Source organism: Capricornis sumatraensis, chromosome X (assembly GCF_032405125.1).
Source record: "Capricornis sumatraensis isolate serow.1 chromosome X, serow.2, whole genome shotgun sequence".
Taxonomy (NCBI): domain Eukaryota; kingdom Metazoa; phylum Chordata; class Mammalia; order Artiodactyla; family Bovidae; genus Capricornis; species Capricornis sumatraensis.
The window spans coordinates 57916873-57932096 of NC_091092.1; the positions used below are offsets into that span (position 1 = coordinate 57916873).

At 47.8% G+C, this 15224-nt stretch overlaps 1 protein-coding gene across 1 annotated transcript in view; it reads left to right on the plus strand.

Moving 5' to 3' along the window:
- MTMR1 (myotubularin related protein 1) overlaps window positions 1–15224 on the plus strand; it is a 53836-nt gene that overhangs the window by 26291 nt on the left and 12321 nt on the right. Inside the window, exons 8-11 of the mRNA XM_068963379.1 lie at window positions 13–201; window positions 9664–9849; window positions 10520–10726; window positions 13970–14062. Coding sequence (XP_068819480.1) covers window positions 13–201; window positions 9664–9849; window positions 10520–10726; window positions 13970–14062 — 675 coding nt within the window. The remainder of the gene's footprint in view (window positions 1–12; window positions 202–9663; window positions 9850–10519; window positions 10727–13969; window positions 14063–15224) is intronic.

Consider the following 15224-nt stretch of genomic DNA (forward strand, 5'->3'; position numbering starts at 1 on the left):
TTCAAACACTAGGTGTTGTCATGGATTCATCCAGAAAGCCAGGCAACAATTACCCGTTGCAGCCAGCCGCTTGTGGGTCCCAATGATAAGCGCTGCAAGGAAGATGAGAAGTACTTGCAAACAATAATGGATGCTAATGCACAGGCTCACAAACTCATCATCTTTGATGCCCGGCAAAACAGCGTTGCCGACACAAACAAGGTACTGCAGAAGCTCTTCCTGTCAACTGTTTGTAAAGCATCATGCCATTCAGATAGCCCCATGAAGGTGGACTCCTGTGGAGCAGTCCACAGCGGGCCTCCTAGATCTCCAGCCCTCATGAACCTGGTCTGCTCATTGCCCCTCCACAATCCTGTCTGGTGACCCAGAAAGTGAAGACCCAGAAAGAGAATGATCACCTAGAGAATCTAGTAAGCATTTTAGTGAAAGGATTGTGAGGCCCATGGAAGTCCCTTTAACCTTTGATTACTTGACCAATTCATATCTGGCCTGAAGCTCTGTACCAATGGAGTCAGCTGTATGAAACAAGGCACCCAGCTCCATGCGATCCCACCAGCTGACAGGGCGGGGCTGTGCGGCCCAGCCTCCAATGCCCTCTTTCCAATGGAATGGCTCTGAGTGGAGTCCTTTCTATTTTCCCCATATGACTTGCTGACAGTGCAGTCCTGCTGGCAGGCCTGTGGCAGTCAGAGTCTTGGCCCTTCCATGAGGAATTTCAGGTATTGGGATGGTGGGGACAGCCCTTACCATCTCATGTTGTTGTTCAGCTACTCAGTCATGTCCGATTCTTTGCGACCCCATGGACTGCAGCATGCCAGACTTCCCTGTGCTTCACCATCTCCCAGAGCTTTCTCAAACTCATGTCCACTGAGATGGTGTTGCCATCCAACCGTCTTATCCTCTTTTGTCCCCTTCTCCTCTTGCCCTCAATCTTTCCCAGCATTAACTCATGCCTACCTGTAAAATGATACTCGGGTAACAAACACGTGATGAGCACATACTAGGGAGCAAGTGCTGGGGAAACTCCAGGGTAGATGAGGCGAGGTGCTCCTAGTAGGCAGAGTTCACCATTCTGGTGGAGCTTGTGCCACTGGGCCAGGCTTCACAGAGGAGGTGGCATCTGAGGTGGTTTTGGACAATCTGCGGAAAGATACATCTGACATATGCCTGAGCGTGTCATTTACGAAAAGGGCAAGAAGGGGAGTGCCTGAGGGCTCCCCTGCTGTGCCTTACCTCAGCAGTGCTTGGAGGTATTTGTTTCTCTTGGCAGCTTGTGCCCCTGCTTTCTTCAGTGATTATTCCATTGTTGCCCACGTCCTCCAAAAAGCCAACCTCCTGCTTCCCCGTCTCACTGTCGGACGGAGCCCTTCCCAAGACTTCAAAGAGCAAACAAGCCATCAGATGTGCCCTTAACATGTGTGCTGCTATGGGCCATACACACAAACTGCCCAGCAGCCCCCACCATGGGCCTTGGGGAGGGGGATGTCCAGTTTACACTGAGGGAGCATAGTGGTCAGATGGTTGTTTGTACGTGACTGTGAGCAGGCACTGCATCTCTTTAGACTGCAGTCACCTCCTCTGAACTGGGAGTAACAGCATACCTCCTCCCTAGACTGCATGTGAAGGTTTTATGGGTGCCTGTCCCTGAGAACTCATTCAGGTTAACTTCACTACTGAACTTTCAGGTCGTTTTCACTACTGACCCAGAGTGGATGGCTCCATGCTCTTGGCTCTCATGACATCTCTTGCCCCAGGACCTCTCTCTCTGCAGGCTGGCCAGCTCAGCCTCCTTCCCTGCTTCCTCTCCCTCTTCCCAACTGGCAGATGGCAGCATGCCTCGAACCCAGTCTGGGTCGTCTTTTCTCCTTTGCCCAATCTCCCTGTGCCATCTCCTCCATCGCCCTGACTCTCAGCACTGCCTCTGTGTTGAGTTTGCCCTCCCAAGTTTCTCTCCCGTCCTCATCCCTACTGAGGTCCAAATGGGATTTACATCCCATCATCTGGTTGGTATCCCCTCTTGGTTGTCTCCCAGGCAACAAAAGCTAAGCATATCCAGACCAGCCTAAGAGGCAGGGTAGTGACAACCCTTGGCTTTGCGTTCAGTTACACCTGGAGTTTCCTCCCAGCTCTGCCCCTTGGTGCTTGGTAGAACCCTGAGCAAGTTATCTAACTGCTCCAGAAGCCTCTTCTGTAACGGGAGGTGGGGTGGGTGGGGGTGATGGTGTCTCATGTAGAGGGCTGCATCAGGATGGAAATAGGGTGAGAGGAATGAACAGTGGTATCAGCTGCTGAGGCGGGGAAGCTGGGAGAGGACTAGGACAAGGAGGAAGATGGACAGCACCTGAGTTCCCTGAGGTGCTGAACCAAGGACCACAAACTTGGTGGCTTAAAACAGCGCGCCTTTATCCTCATACCCTTCTGGGATCTGGCTGTAGTACCCTCCTGAAGCTTTCTGGGGAGATCCGTTCCCTGCCTCTTTGGGCTTCTGGCAGCTCCTCTGTGCATGCGGCCATAGCACTCCAGTGCCTGCCCCTTTCTTCACAGAGCCTCCCCCTCCCTGTGTCTCTATGTCTTCTCCTCTTCTCTCTTCCAAGGATGCTTGGAATGGCAGTTAGGGCCCACCCAAGATAACCCAGGATTCTCTCTTCACCTCAAGAACCTCAATCATACCTATAAAAAGGGGGCATATTTACAGTTGCCAGGGATTTGGTGTATATATCTTTGTGGGGTAGGGGGAGGCATTTTCAGCCTACTATAAAAAGTCATGCTTAATCAGTCAGCTCCCCTGGCTCCCCACAGCTGGTGAATCCCGTGACCCCTGTCGGTCTTTCTGAGAGTACTTCCTGTCACTACTGTAGTACTGTCCCCAGGAAATTGTAAAAAACATGATAAAAGCTACCTTCACGGAGGCAATCTCTAAACATCCAACGGAGCTAGGGCAGTCCATTATGTTTTATCCCACACAGAGGGGATAGGAGCTGGACACCAAATTGCATGTCTAGAATGATTTCAGCTCTAGTGGTGTATGTGTCTAGGAACCAGACAAGGATATTTATCTGTCCAAGGCCCCATTAGCTTGTCTATATATATCATGTCTGCAAGTAGAGATAGTTTTTCTTCTTACTTTCCAATCTCGATGTGTTTTATTTCTTCTTGCCTAATTGCCTGGCAAGAACCTCAAGTACCATGTTTTGCTTTCTAGTTTTATTTTTTGGAATATCCAGTTGGCTTTATTAGGTGATTCATGAATCTGGCAGAATCCCATCTAGCAGCCAGAAGGGTACTTACTCTCTAGGACCCTGTTAAATAGAAGTGGTGAAAGTGGGAATCCTTATCATGTTCCTAATCTTAAAGGGAAAGCTTTCAGTCTTTCACACTGGATATATTAGCTGTGGTTTTTCATACATGCCCTGTTCAGGTTAAGGAAATTCCCCTCAGTTCTTAGGTTTTCGTTGAATGGTTTTATCATGAAAAACCATGAAAGGATATTGGATTTTCAGAAGCCTTTTCTGTATCAATAGATCTGATCATGTACTTTCCCCCTTCATTCTATGTCATGTGGTCTATTATCGATACATTGGCTGATTTTTGTATGTAGACTGATGTAGTGGTATGAATAGCATGTCCCCCAAATTCATGATCCTCTGGGACCTCAGAATGGGACCTTATTTTGAAATTGTGTCTTTGCAGATACAATTAGTTAATATGGGGTCAGACTGGATTAGGGTAAGCCTAAAACCCAATGATGTGTGTCCTGATAAGAAGGTCGTGTAGAGACAGTGACCCAGGGTAGATGACCATGTGACAATGAAGGCAGAGATTGGAGCCATGCAGCTACATGTCAAGTGGCCCCCAGAGTTGCCACAGACCCTGGAAGCCAGAGCCTCTGGAAGGAACTAACCCTGCCAATAACTCAATCTTGGACTTCTAGCCTCCAGAGCTGTGAGGGGATCAATGTGTCACTCTAGGGCACCTGCTTTGTGGTGCTTTGTTACTGCCACCTAGTACTGTTACTCATACAAGCCCTCACATTTCTAGGATAGATCCCACTTGGTCATGATGAATAATTTTCTTACTATGCTGCTGGATTCAGTTTGCTGGTACTCTGTAGAGGCTCCCTTCCACCCCTTCTCCATATCATGGCCAGAGGGATTTTCTAAAGGTCCAGCTCTGGGCACCCCTAGTGCCTTGAGGCAATGACAACCAGTTTCTGCACAGGGCCTCTGAAGCCTTCCAAGCTGAAGGCCCTTTCCTTCCAGCCTTGCCACACCTTTGAGGCCCACATCCCAGCTGTGGCGGCACCTTTCAGTTCCTTCAGCATATCCCAGCGCCATCTCCCAGTCTCCACATGTGCACCTAACCACTGCCCGTCCTTCTGGTCACAGTGGGAACGTCACTTCCCCAGGGTGGTCTGCCATGCCAGGGTGCTTTGCTCTTTCCTTTCTGTAGTCCTCAGCACACTGCCAATTCCGCACTCAGTATGTGTCTTGCCCCTCAACAGCAGGGACTGGAGGGTACTGAGCACACCTGGATCCCCAGAACTGGGCCGCCACACAGTAGCCGCTCCCCAACTGGAACAAAGAGCTGTTGGTGGGTGGGCAGGCTCGTCTTTCCATGGGGGACCTGATGGTGAGTGGCACTGGATGTTAATTCAGAAGTCCTGACTTCATTACAGAGGCCAGCTTTAAGTTAGCTTTCTTCTTGGGAAAGTGAAAGGGAAGGGAAGGAATTTCTTTTTAAGCTGTTACAAGTTGAGGAGACTGTGTGGGGAGGATACAGCTCTGGAACTCAGAAAAAGGTCAGATTGGAGGTTGAGACTGGGGCCCGGTAGCATGTCAGGTGGAGATTGCAGCCTTAGATAGGAGGGGATGAAGTTACTGAAGGAGTGTAGGTCACAGGTGCAGGGCCCTGGCACAAGAGCCCCTGAAATGCTGCCTGGGGCAGGTAATAGAGGAACCCAGTGAAGGGAAGGGAGAGGTCCCAGATGCCAACAGATGAGTGTTGGGGGAGATTAGAGGAAGGGGTGTCTTAGTCAGCTTGGGCAGTTATAACTAAATATCATAGGCTGGGTAGCTATAAACAGTACCACTTATTTCTCAAAGCTCTGGAAGCTGGAAATCTAAGATCAGGGTGCCAGCAGTTAGTGTGCACTGAGAGCCCATGTCCTGGCTTGCAGAGAGCCATGTTCTTGCTGTGTCCTCACCCCACCAGAGCAGAAAGGGGTGGACTCTGTCCTGTCTCTTCCTAGAAGGGTGCTGTCCCGATCGTGAGGGCTCCACCTTCCTCATCTTCTAATAGAGTCCCACTGGGGATTCAGTGTGACATGGAGATTTTGGGAGGGACACAAACACTCAGTCTGCAGCAGTGGGGAGCTGTGTGGCCTTTGGTGTCTGAGTATGTGGAAATCCTGTCCTGCCAGCCTCTTTGGGAGTTGGCCACCCTCTGTGAAACTGTTGATATTTTCACGTGAGAATCCTCCCCACTGCCTAGGGTCTGCATCTGGTGGTTGAAGAGCCTTCATTAGGCACTGAGCAGCTGGCCTGTAATCATGAAACCTGAGCCATTCTTCAGCCACCTCCTTCCCAAGGGCTGTGACTCTTGTTTTTCCCTGAGGGTTGAGGATGGCCCTGCCTCCACTGCTGTGAGCTGACTCTTGGGGACTTGGAGGCCAGTGGGGACCAGTGTCCCAACATAGCTGGCTTCTCTCTGGAACCCTGCTTTGCCCCCATAGAGGGAGGGCTGGCCAGCAGGATCACATCTTCCAGAAGTTTGAGCCTCTCCACTCCATTCCTGCTGGGGTATACGTGGGGCCCTGTCTCACTGTATCAGCCTGCCAATTGTCTCACTGTTCATATTGTTTGCTGAACCCAGGGTAGGCAAGGTGTGAGTAGGGGAGCTGGAAGAAAACTCAAGGAGCTGTAGGAACTGCAGACATATTTATTCTCTCATGGCGGGTGGGGTGGCCATAGCACCAGACATGCTGTATTCTCTCATGGTTGACCCAGCAGGTGCAGCCATAACAGACCTACAAGGAATTTTCAGATGGAGCTTATATATATTTACAGAGCAAGAGTGGCCCATGGCCAAACGGGTACATCATGACACGCGTGCACAGTGCTGTAAGTTATCTCAGCTGTTATATAACCATGTATTTACAAAACGTGGGGTGAGATGCCTGACCACCGACATCTTGGCTAACTTGCTCTTTACCTACAGGTCCCTTCTCACTCTCCTTACCCTCTTCTGTCTCCAGACCTCCAGGTGCCTGCTCTCTGTCCTGGCACAGAGTAGGCACTCATGCTCTATTTCTCCCATGATCCCACTTTCTGATTGTTATTTGTCTTATTTGGAGCTTTAGTAATCAGTTTTCAGGCAACCCATTGGCTTTAACTCGGTTCTCCTTGTTAATACCAGCCCTAAGCAGGTGTCCTCTGCACTCATGCACTTACTGGGTATGGGGCCTCTGCCCCAGCCTCCAGGCTTCCTTGGTGGGACCGGGTCCAAGTCATTGCCTGTCTCAAGGCTCTGCATGGTAGGTGCTGAGGGAGGTCATAATACAAAGGTGCCGAGTAGTGGGTAAGGGGTGCTGAGCCTTGCACAGATTAGCTTTCATTTGATAGTTTAAATTTAGTTAGTATTTAATCCCCATAGTGAGCCTCTGCAGTATTTCAGGTGAGAAATCTGAGGCTCAGACAGAAGGTGAGCTACTGGGGGAGGGGCAGGGCTGGGATGATAAAGCCCACGCTCCTGCCACCAAGGCCTGTGCCTTGAATCCCTCAACCAGCAGCATCTTCAGTGGGTACAAAGGGTATTGTTATGAAAAACGTCACCGTGCCCCACAGGCAGGACTAGGGTATAGGCTGTGTTGTCCGCAGTGGACGGAGAGTCTTCCGTCATTCCGTGCTATTGTTTCCCTACCAGTCGTGTTTGCAGCCCCTATTCTGCACCCTCGGGCTGAGGCATGCTCCCCTGCTCCTTGCTGCCCGCCTGCCCCAGGACCATACCAGGACTGCTGAGCAGAACCCCAGGCTCAGGGCTGGGCTCCCCACCTTCTCCCCAGGGGCCAGGTCAGCCTGGCCCCATGCCTCTCATCCGTGACCGCTGGCTGTGTTTGCTTCTGCACAGAACACACCAGCCCTCGGACAGGAACTGCCCCCACCTGCCCACATCCCACTGCACCCCACAGATGGAACCCACATCCCACTGCACCCCATGGCCTGGAAATGAAGGTCACCTCCTCATGGACCCCTGTGTCCTCCCCTGACTGCTGCCGGCTCTGCCCAGCCTGCTCCTATGCCAACTGGCTCCCACGAAGTCTGTCCATCTGTGCAGATAAGCCCTCCCCAGTCCCTGTCCCCTTCCCCTTGGAGCTGGCTCCACCATTCTTGTTTCCGGACTGTTTACAGTAAGGCCACCAAGTGCCTTCTTGTCAAGCTTTTGACGCAGTTGAGTACCCTCTCGATTTTGAAAGACTCTCTTCCCTTTTCTCTTTATACTCCAGTCTCCAGCTGCTCTCCTCAGTCTCGTTTGCTCTGCATTCCCTGAATGTTGGCCTTCCTCTGACCTTGACTTCTGTCCTGGCCACACACACTGGCCCTGAGCCCTGGACCCACACCCAGAGCCACCACCCAGCCCCCTCATTCATGCTGCAGAGCTGTGCATCCTGCTCCCCGAGACAGCTCCATCACCCAAAGCCCAACGCTGTGTTCCTCCTCCAGAAACCATCCCAAATTTTACAATTCAGTGCCTTCCAGTCTTTTGACAGTGTTATGTGGCAATCACCACTCTCTCATTCCAGAATGCTTCCACAGCCTTAGCTGGAAACCCTGTGCCTACTGGCAGTCACTCCCCATCCTCCCCTCTCCCCAACCTATGTCAACCGCTAATACTTTCCACGTGGATTGCCGTCTTCTGGACACTTCATGTAAATGGAATCATACCCTGTCTGGTCTTAGGTGCCTGGCTGCTTTCACTTGGCATGATGTTTTCATGGTTTCTCTGTTGTAGCACGAAACAGTACTCCATTCGTTTGTGTAGCTGAGAAATAATCCATTGTAAGCATACAGCACACTTTGTTTCTCCACTCATTCATCGATGGACATTTGGATTGCTTCCAGCTGTTAGCTATTGTGGATATCGCTGCTATGATTTGTTGCATACAAATTTTCATGTGAATACCTGTTTTTAGTTCTGTAGGAGCTGGAATTTCTGGGTCATATGGTAGTTCTATGTTTAACTTTTTGAGGAACTGGCAAATCTTTTTCTACAGAGACTGCATAATTTTAACTTTTACCAGCAATGTATTGGGGTTTCAGTTTCTCTATGCCCTGGAGAAGGGCATGGCAACCCCCTCCAGTATTCACGCCTGGAGAATTCATGGACAGAGGGAGCCTGGTGGGCCACAGTCCATCGGGTCACAAAGAGTTGAACGCGACTGAGTGACTAACACTTTTACTTTCACTTATTCTTATAACAGATGTGGTTTGGATGTTGACCTCTACAAAGTATAAGCTAATTATGGACAAGATTTTGTTATCAGATTACCAAAGAGTGAGCCATATTGTCTTTTTTGTTATATTTGCATTTTATTTTACTTAAATTACTTAAATAAATCTCACTGAGATTTACAAATTATTTTGTACAATTTTGCAGTAGTACAACCTTTTTATTTAGATAGATGGCAGGTTTTAAAACCCAGTTCACCTTGTATAAGATCTAATTGTTAATCATTTTAAAACTGCTGACAGGTGACAAGATTGTTGTGGGTCGAATTATGTTTCCATTTAAAAACTATGTGTTAAAGTCCCAACTCCTGGCACCTGTGGCTGCAGCCCAGCTTTGAAATAGGGTCTTGGCAAATTAAGTAATTGGGTAATCAAGTGAAAAGAGGAGGTCATCAAACCTGGGTCTCCTGCATTGCAGGCAGATTCTGTGCCATCTGAGCCACCAGAGAAGCCCCCATATTGAATGAGGGTGGGTACTAATCCTTATAAGAAGAGACACCGACCCAAGGAGAAGACCATGTGAAGATGGGCTAGAGGTTAGTGTATCTATAAACCAGGAACATCCCGGGCCACCAGAAGCTGAAGAAGGCAAAGAAGGATCCTCTCCAAGAGGGTTCTGAGGGAGCACGGGTCTGCCAGTACCTTGATTTTGGAGTTCCAGCCTTCAGAACTGAGAGAGAAGACATTCCTGTCACTTTAAGCCACTCAGCTGGTGGTACTTTCAGCAACCATGGGAAACTCATACAAGGATGTAGGAGGCTTATTATGATACACAGATGAGTCTGAGGCTTTCTGAGTGGCCTCTATCTGGCAGCACTAGGAAGAACAGTCGGAGAAGGCACTGGCAACCCACTCCGGTACTGTTGCCTGGAGAATCCCATGGGCAGAGGAGCCTGGTAGGCTGCAGTCCACGGGGTCGCTAAGAGTCAGACACGACTGAGCAGCTTCACTTTCACTTTTCACTTTCATGCATTGGAGAAGGGAATGGCACCCCACTCCAGTGTTCTTGCCTGGAGAATTCCAGGGACGGTGGAGCCTGGTGGGCTGCCGTCTATGAAGTCGCACAGAGTTGGACACGACTGAAGCGACTTAGCAGCAGCAGCAGCAGAACAGTAAAAATTCGCTGAGATGAAGTGACGTTTGTCTTTTGTTTTCACAGGCAAAGGGTGGGGGCTATGAAAGTGAAAGTGCCTACCCAAACGCTGAACTCATGTTCCTGGAGATTCACAACATTCACGTCATGAGAGAGTCGCTGCGAAAACTGAAGGAGATTGCGTACCCGGCCATTGATGAGGCACGCTGGCTGTCCAACGTAGACGGGACCCACTGGCTAGAGTACATTCGGGTATGGAGAAGGCCCGTCCTTCCCCACCATCTGCTTAAGACTTCTCTGCGGATGGCCATAAAGCTATCTGTCTCTCTCTCCAGGAGTCTTCCCCGCATTGCAAATGAGTGCATCTTTGCTATGTACTTGGGCTTTCATACTTTGCATAGACAGCATCCAAACTGTGGTCTTTGTTGACATAATAGAAAGGGATAATAGTTTCCTCACATCAGGTTTTTAAAGTATTTTGTGGCCCTTTGGTAAAGGACCCTATTTACTAGTGTAGTTTTTCCTTAATGTAAGTTTCTGCCCCCACCTCCACCAGGATACTAATGTTTCCTAATGATTCTTAAATTGATTCCATTGTTTGTTTATTGACTTGAACTTCCAGTGTTCTCCACAGAATTATTTTTGCTCTGTTGTTCTTGTTGTTGTTTAGTCACTAAGTCTTGTCCAACTCTTTGCAACCCCATGGACTGTAGCCCACCAGGCTCCTCTGTCTATGGGATTCTCCAGGCAAGAATACCAGAGTGGGTTGCCATGCCCTTCTCCAGGGGATCTTCCCAACCCAGAGATCAAACCCAGGACTCCTGCATTGGCAGACGGATTCTTTACCACTGAGCCACCAGGGGACTTTTTGCTGTAATAGAAATTAAATGTTGCCTGATTTAATGTGCCTTCTTTTTTGAAGATGCTTCTTGCTGGGGCAGTAAGAATTGCTGATAAAGTAGAATCCGGGAAAACCTCAGTCGTGGTGCACTGCAGTGATGGCTGGGACCGAACAGCTCAGCTGACGTCTCTGGCCATGCTGATGTTGGACAGTTATTACCGCACCATTAAAGGATTCGAGGCTCTCATAGAGAAGGAGTGGATAAGCTTTGGACATAGGTTTGCACTGGTGAGTTGAGACGGTGAGGTGCACGTTTCACTGTTGCTGCATCATATGCGCATGCATATCACACGTCTCATACACACACACAGATACACATACACGAGGGCTTTGTGCTCTGAGAACTGAATTGCCATAAGAGAATACTATAGACATCAGCATTGTATTAATATATCTCTGGTAGGGCAGTCTTTGTTTTCCGTGTCAGTATGCCTTTTTTTTTTTAATTTTAAAAATTGAGGTAAAATTCATATAACATAGAATCAACCATCTTAAAATATTAGTTCAGTGGTGTTTAGTGCTTTCACAGTGTTGTGCAACCACCATCTCTCTGTAGTTCCAAAACATCTTCATCAGGAAACCCTATACACATTAAGCAGTCATTCCTCATTTCCTCTCCCTTTCACACCCACTAATCTGCTTTCCATCTCCCTGAATTTGCCTACTCTAAATTCTGACATAAGTGGAGTCATACATTATTTGTCTCTCTATGACTGGCTTATTTCACTAAGCACAGTGTTTTCAAGGTTTATACATGTTATAGCATCTATCAAATTTTAATTCCTTTTCGTGGCTGAATTCCATTGTGTGGATATACTGCATTTTGTTTATTTACCTGTTGATGGACATTTGGGTTGTTGCTACCTTTTGGTGAATAATGCTGCTGTGAACACTGGTGTATAAGATTTTGCCAGACAAAGTAGCACAAGACTGGGTGGCTTAACAGGAATTTATTGTCTGCATTCTGGAGGCTGGAAGGCCAAGATCAAGGTTGTGTCAGGGTTGGTGTGTCCTGATAGCTCTCTCTCCTTGGCTTGTAGATGGCTGCCTTCTTGCCGTGTCTTCACGCTGCCTTTCGTCTGTGCACACACATACCTGGTGTTTCTGTGCCCAGATTTCCTCCCCTTGTCTCAACCGTGTCCCTCTACTTATGGCATCCTCACTCTCCCTCCCCCATCCCACTTCTTCTAATAGAATCTACCCCTGGCCAGTCAGAAACTTGTCTTTCAAGCTTTATCTCAAAAGAAGCTCCCACCAGGGCTGTGCCTCATGACTGTCCCACCCAGCTTGCTCTCACAGCCCATCCTGGGGTGCTGGCTTATTCCATGGCCCCACCACACCCATTTCATACTAGGAAATTCCAGGCACTTTTTTTGTTGTTATTTACAGGTCTTCTCCTGTGACTAGACCGCAAGTGAATTATTGATTTAGCACAGATGCTGTGTCCCATGTGTCTTGGTATACTCCAGGTACCTCTACTGGATACCATCAAACTGCCTGAAATCCTGAGGGCTGGGAGGAGGGGTGCCTTGCATGCACTATAAGAGTTCAGTGCCTGTCTATTAAGGGAAAGAACAAATCTTAAATTGTGAACTGTCAGTGCAAAACTTCCCCATGTGCCTTAAATACAGGGGCAGTTTCCACAAATTATAGAGAAGTACAGAAATATGGCAACGTGTGCAGCTACTTTGGAAAACAGTATGGCAGTGCCTCAAAAAATTAAAAATAGAGTTGTCATATGATCCAGCAATTCTGCTTCTGAGTATATACCCCAAGGAAGTCAAAACAGACTTAAACACTTATTTGCACACTCATGTCCATAGCAGCACAATTCACTAATAATAGCCCAAAGGTGGAAGCAACCCAGTATCCATCGACAGATGAAGGGGTAAACAGAGTGTGGTCTATCCACATAGTGGAATGTTATTTAGCTTTCAAAGGGAAGGAAATTCTGACACCAGCTACAATGTGAATGAACTATGAGGACATTATGTTAAAGGAAAGAAGCCAGTGCAAAAGGACAAACTGCATGATTCTGTGCATATGTAGTATCTAGAGCAGTCAAATCTGTAGAGACAAAGGAAGATGAGGGGAGCCAAGGACTGGGGGAGGGGAATAGGGAGTCAATCATTTGCAAGTGTAGTAACTTTCTTAAATGTCCATAATTGTGAATTATACTAGCTGTTAAGAAAAATCCAGTAAACAAAACTGACTTCTGGTTCTTACTCTAAAAGATCATATGGCTATTAGAAAGAGAATAAAAATGCTTAAATATCAACACTTCAATTCTGTAATGTCCTTCATGTATTAGTCCAGACAACTCGCTAAAAGATGATTTCCTTCTTATAACTGCCTTGTTGAGGTGAGCCTACTCCCAGCAGCTGGGAGTCAGCGAGCTAGTTTTTGTTTTGGAACTCCTGGAGACAGATGCTGGTGATGGTTGTACAACAGTGTGATGTACTTAACGCCACTAAACTATACACTTAAAATGGTTACGATGGTAAATTTCATATGCATATTTCACTTACAATTAAACTGTCTTTTTTTAAAAAAGAAGGCAATACCTTTCCTCTGAGATGTTCATTGTTGACTTGGTCATTTCTTTTTCTGTCTTGGCTGGTGGTGGTTTCATAGGCCCAGTATTTGTCACTCTTCCTGTGTGGTGATTGCCTTCTATCTTCATAACTTTCTCATCCTTTTGCTTAGTCACCAAATTACTTGAAGTTTCTGTTAGAATGCTCACTCCTGGGTGGTCTTTTAAGTTGACATTTCCAGTGTTTTTGTCAGTCCTGTTTATGTATTTGAAATTATCTTTTATGTTTTAATATGAATCTATTAACATCTTCAAAAAAATTTAAAAGTATGACATACAATGCTGGATGTCAATTATATCTTAAAACTTGGAAGAATAAAAACTCAGAGATATTACCTGGCCTGCTGCAAGGCCTCCCATTTGCATTTCAAGAGTGAGATTTTGAGATTGTCTGAGTCATGCTGAATTGGCTTAAACTTCTAGATTGTTAATCGTTATTTTGATTCTCAGACTTTCTGACATTTGTGAAAAATGGGGGAGGAAAACTATACTTGTGGAGAAAATGACCATCATAATGTGCTCTGTGAGCTGCTAATTGCCATCCCAGGCTGACACGGAGCACTCGGTGTGGTGGCTGGGGTTGACCCCATCACTTGGAGTGCAAAGTTGACCGGCCATTTGCTTATAACTTGTTGATCTCAACTATATTAAAGCAAAATTATAAAACAATCAACATGTAAACTGAAATTTTGTTTCCTAAAAGTAATGGAAGTCATTTCAGTGCAATGAACATTTCTGAGAGCCCTTTATGTGCCAGGAATTCTGTTGGGCCTTGGGACATACAAAAGAGACATGCTTCTTGCCACTAGGCAATTTAAAGTGACTTCTGAGAGGACCATGGCATACATTAAATTGTTTAACCTCTTGATTCTCTTCAGCGAGTGGGCCATGGCAATGACAACCATGCAGATGCTGACCGATCCCCTATATTCCTTCAGTTTATTGACTGTGTCTGGCAAATGACGAGACAGGTGAGAGGTTTCAAGTCCATTTCTGACCTTTATACCCTGATCCAAACATAATCTTAAAGTTGAAGACAAACTTTAATTTCATGTTCATTTAAAGTGAAGATTGTGTGTGTGTATTAAATATGACCCCTTTTGTTATTTAACTCAGTTTGATTCTAATGACTTAGAAATATAAGCATAAAATTGGAAACAACCAACTTTATACCAAAAGGTGCTTTTGTTGTGCATATGGTTTTTGGTCAGTCATGTTGTCCAGCAGCTGCCCCTGCCCTCCGTCCTACTCTTTCTTTCACCTGCCCCCTCTGTCAGGGTGAGCATGTGTAGACCCCTGCCAAGCAGGTGCTGGAAGATTCCCAGGTGTTGGAAATGGGGATGTGACTGAACAAAGGGGTGGAGACCGGGGAATCCAGGACCCTCCATACCCAGCCCCAGGCCACAGCCCCTCCCACCCCTCGGTGTGGAGGGAAGGGAGTGTCCCAGGGCCAGGGGCAGATGGGAGGCTGCCGAGTGTCCTTTCATTCATTACCCATGCAGGGGTCCCCCTTCCCCAAGCTACTCAGCCAGAAGATATGTGCTGTTTCTTCCCTCATCCCCAACATCAGAACCCGAGCTTAGGATCTGATCCTCATCATAGGATGTGGTGCCAGAGAAATGGACCTGGAATCAGAGTCAGAGAGTGAGGCCAGCGTGCCAAAGAGAGAGAAAGGAGGGAAACAGAAACAGAGGCAGAGATGTGGTGGGAGGGAGAAAGTAAACAAAAGGCAGAGCCCTCCCCAAGCACCTGCTTGGATGGGATTATGGGGAAGGGAGGATAGTAAAGCATGGCCTGGGCTCTTGCCTTCCTGTTGAGCTGCAGGTCTGGCCTTGGCTGCTTCAGGCACGTGGAGAGGACCGTCTTCTAGCAAAGATGCGCTTGCTTGAGCCCCAGCCCTGGAGACCCTTCTTTGGGCCTGGGCAGAGGCCTGGGTGTGTGCGCTGCTTAAAAGTACCCCAGGTGCTTCTGAGAGGACCAGGAACCCTGGAAAGTGATTCCCGGTGCAGTCCTGAGGCCAGTAGCTTCAGCCTCCCGGGTACTGAGAGATGCAGGTTTTCAGGCCCTGCCCCAGACCTATAACACTGGGTGGCGGGCAGCACTCTGTTTCAGAAGCCCTCCAGGGATCCTGCT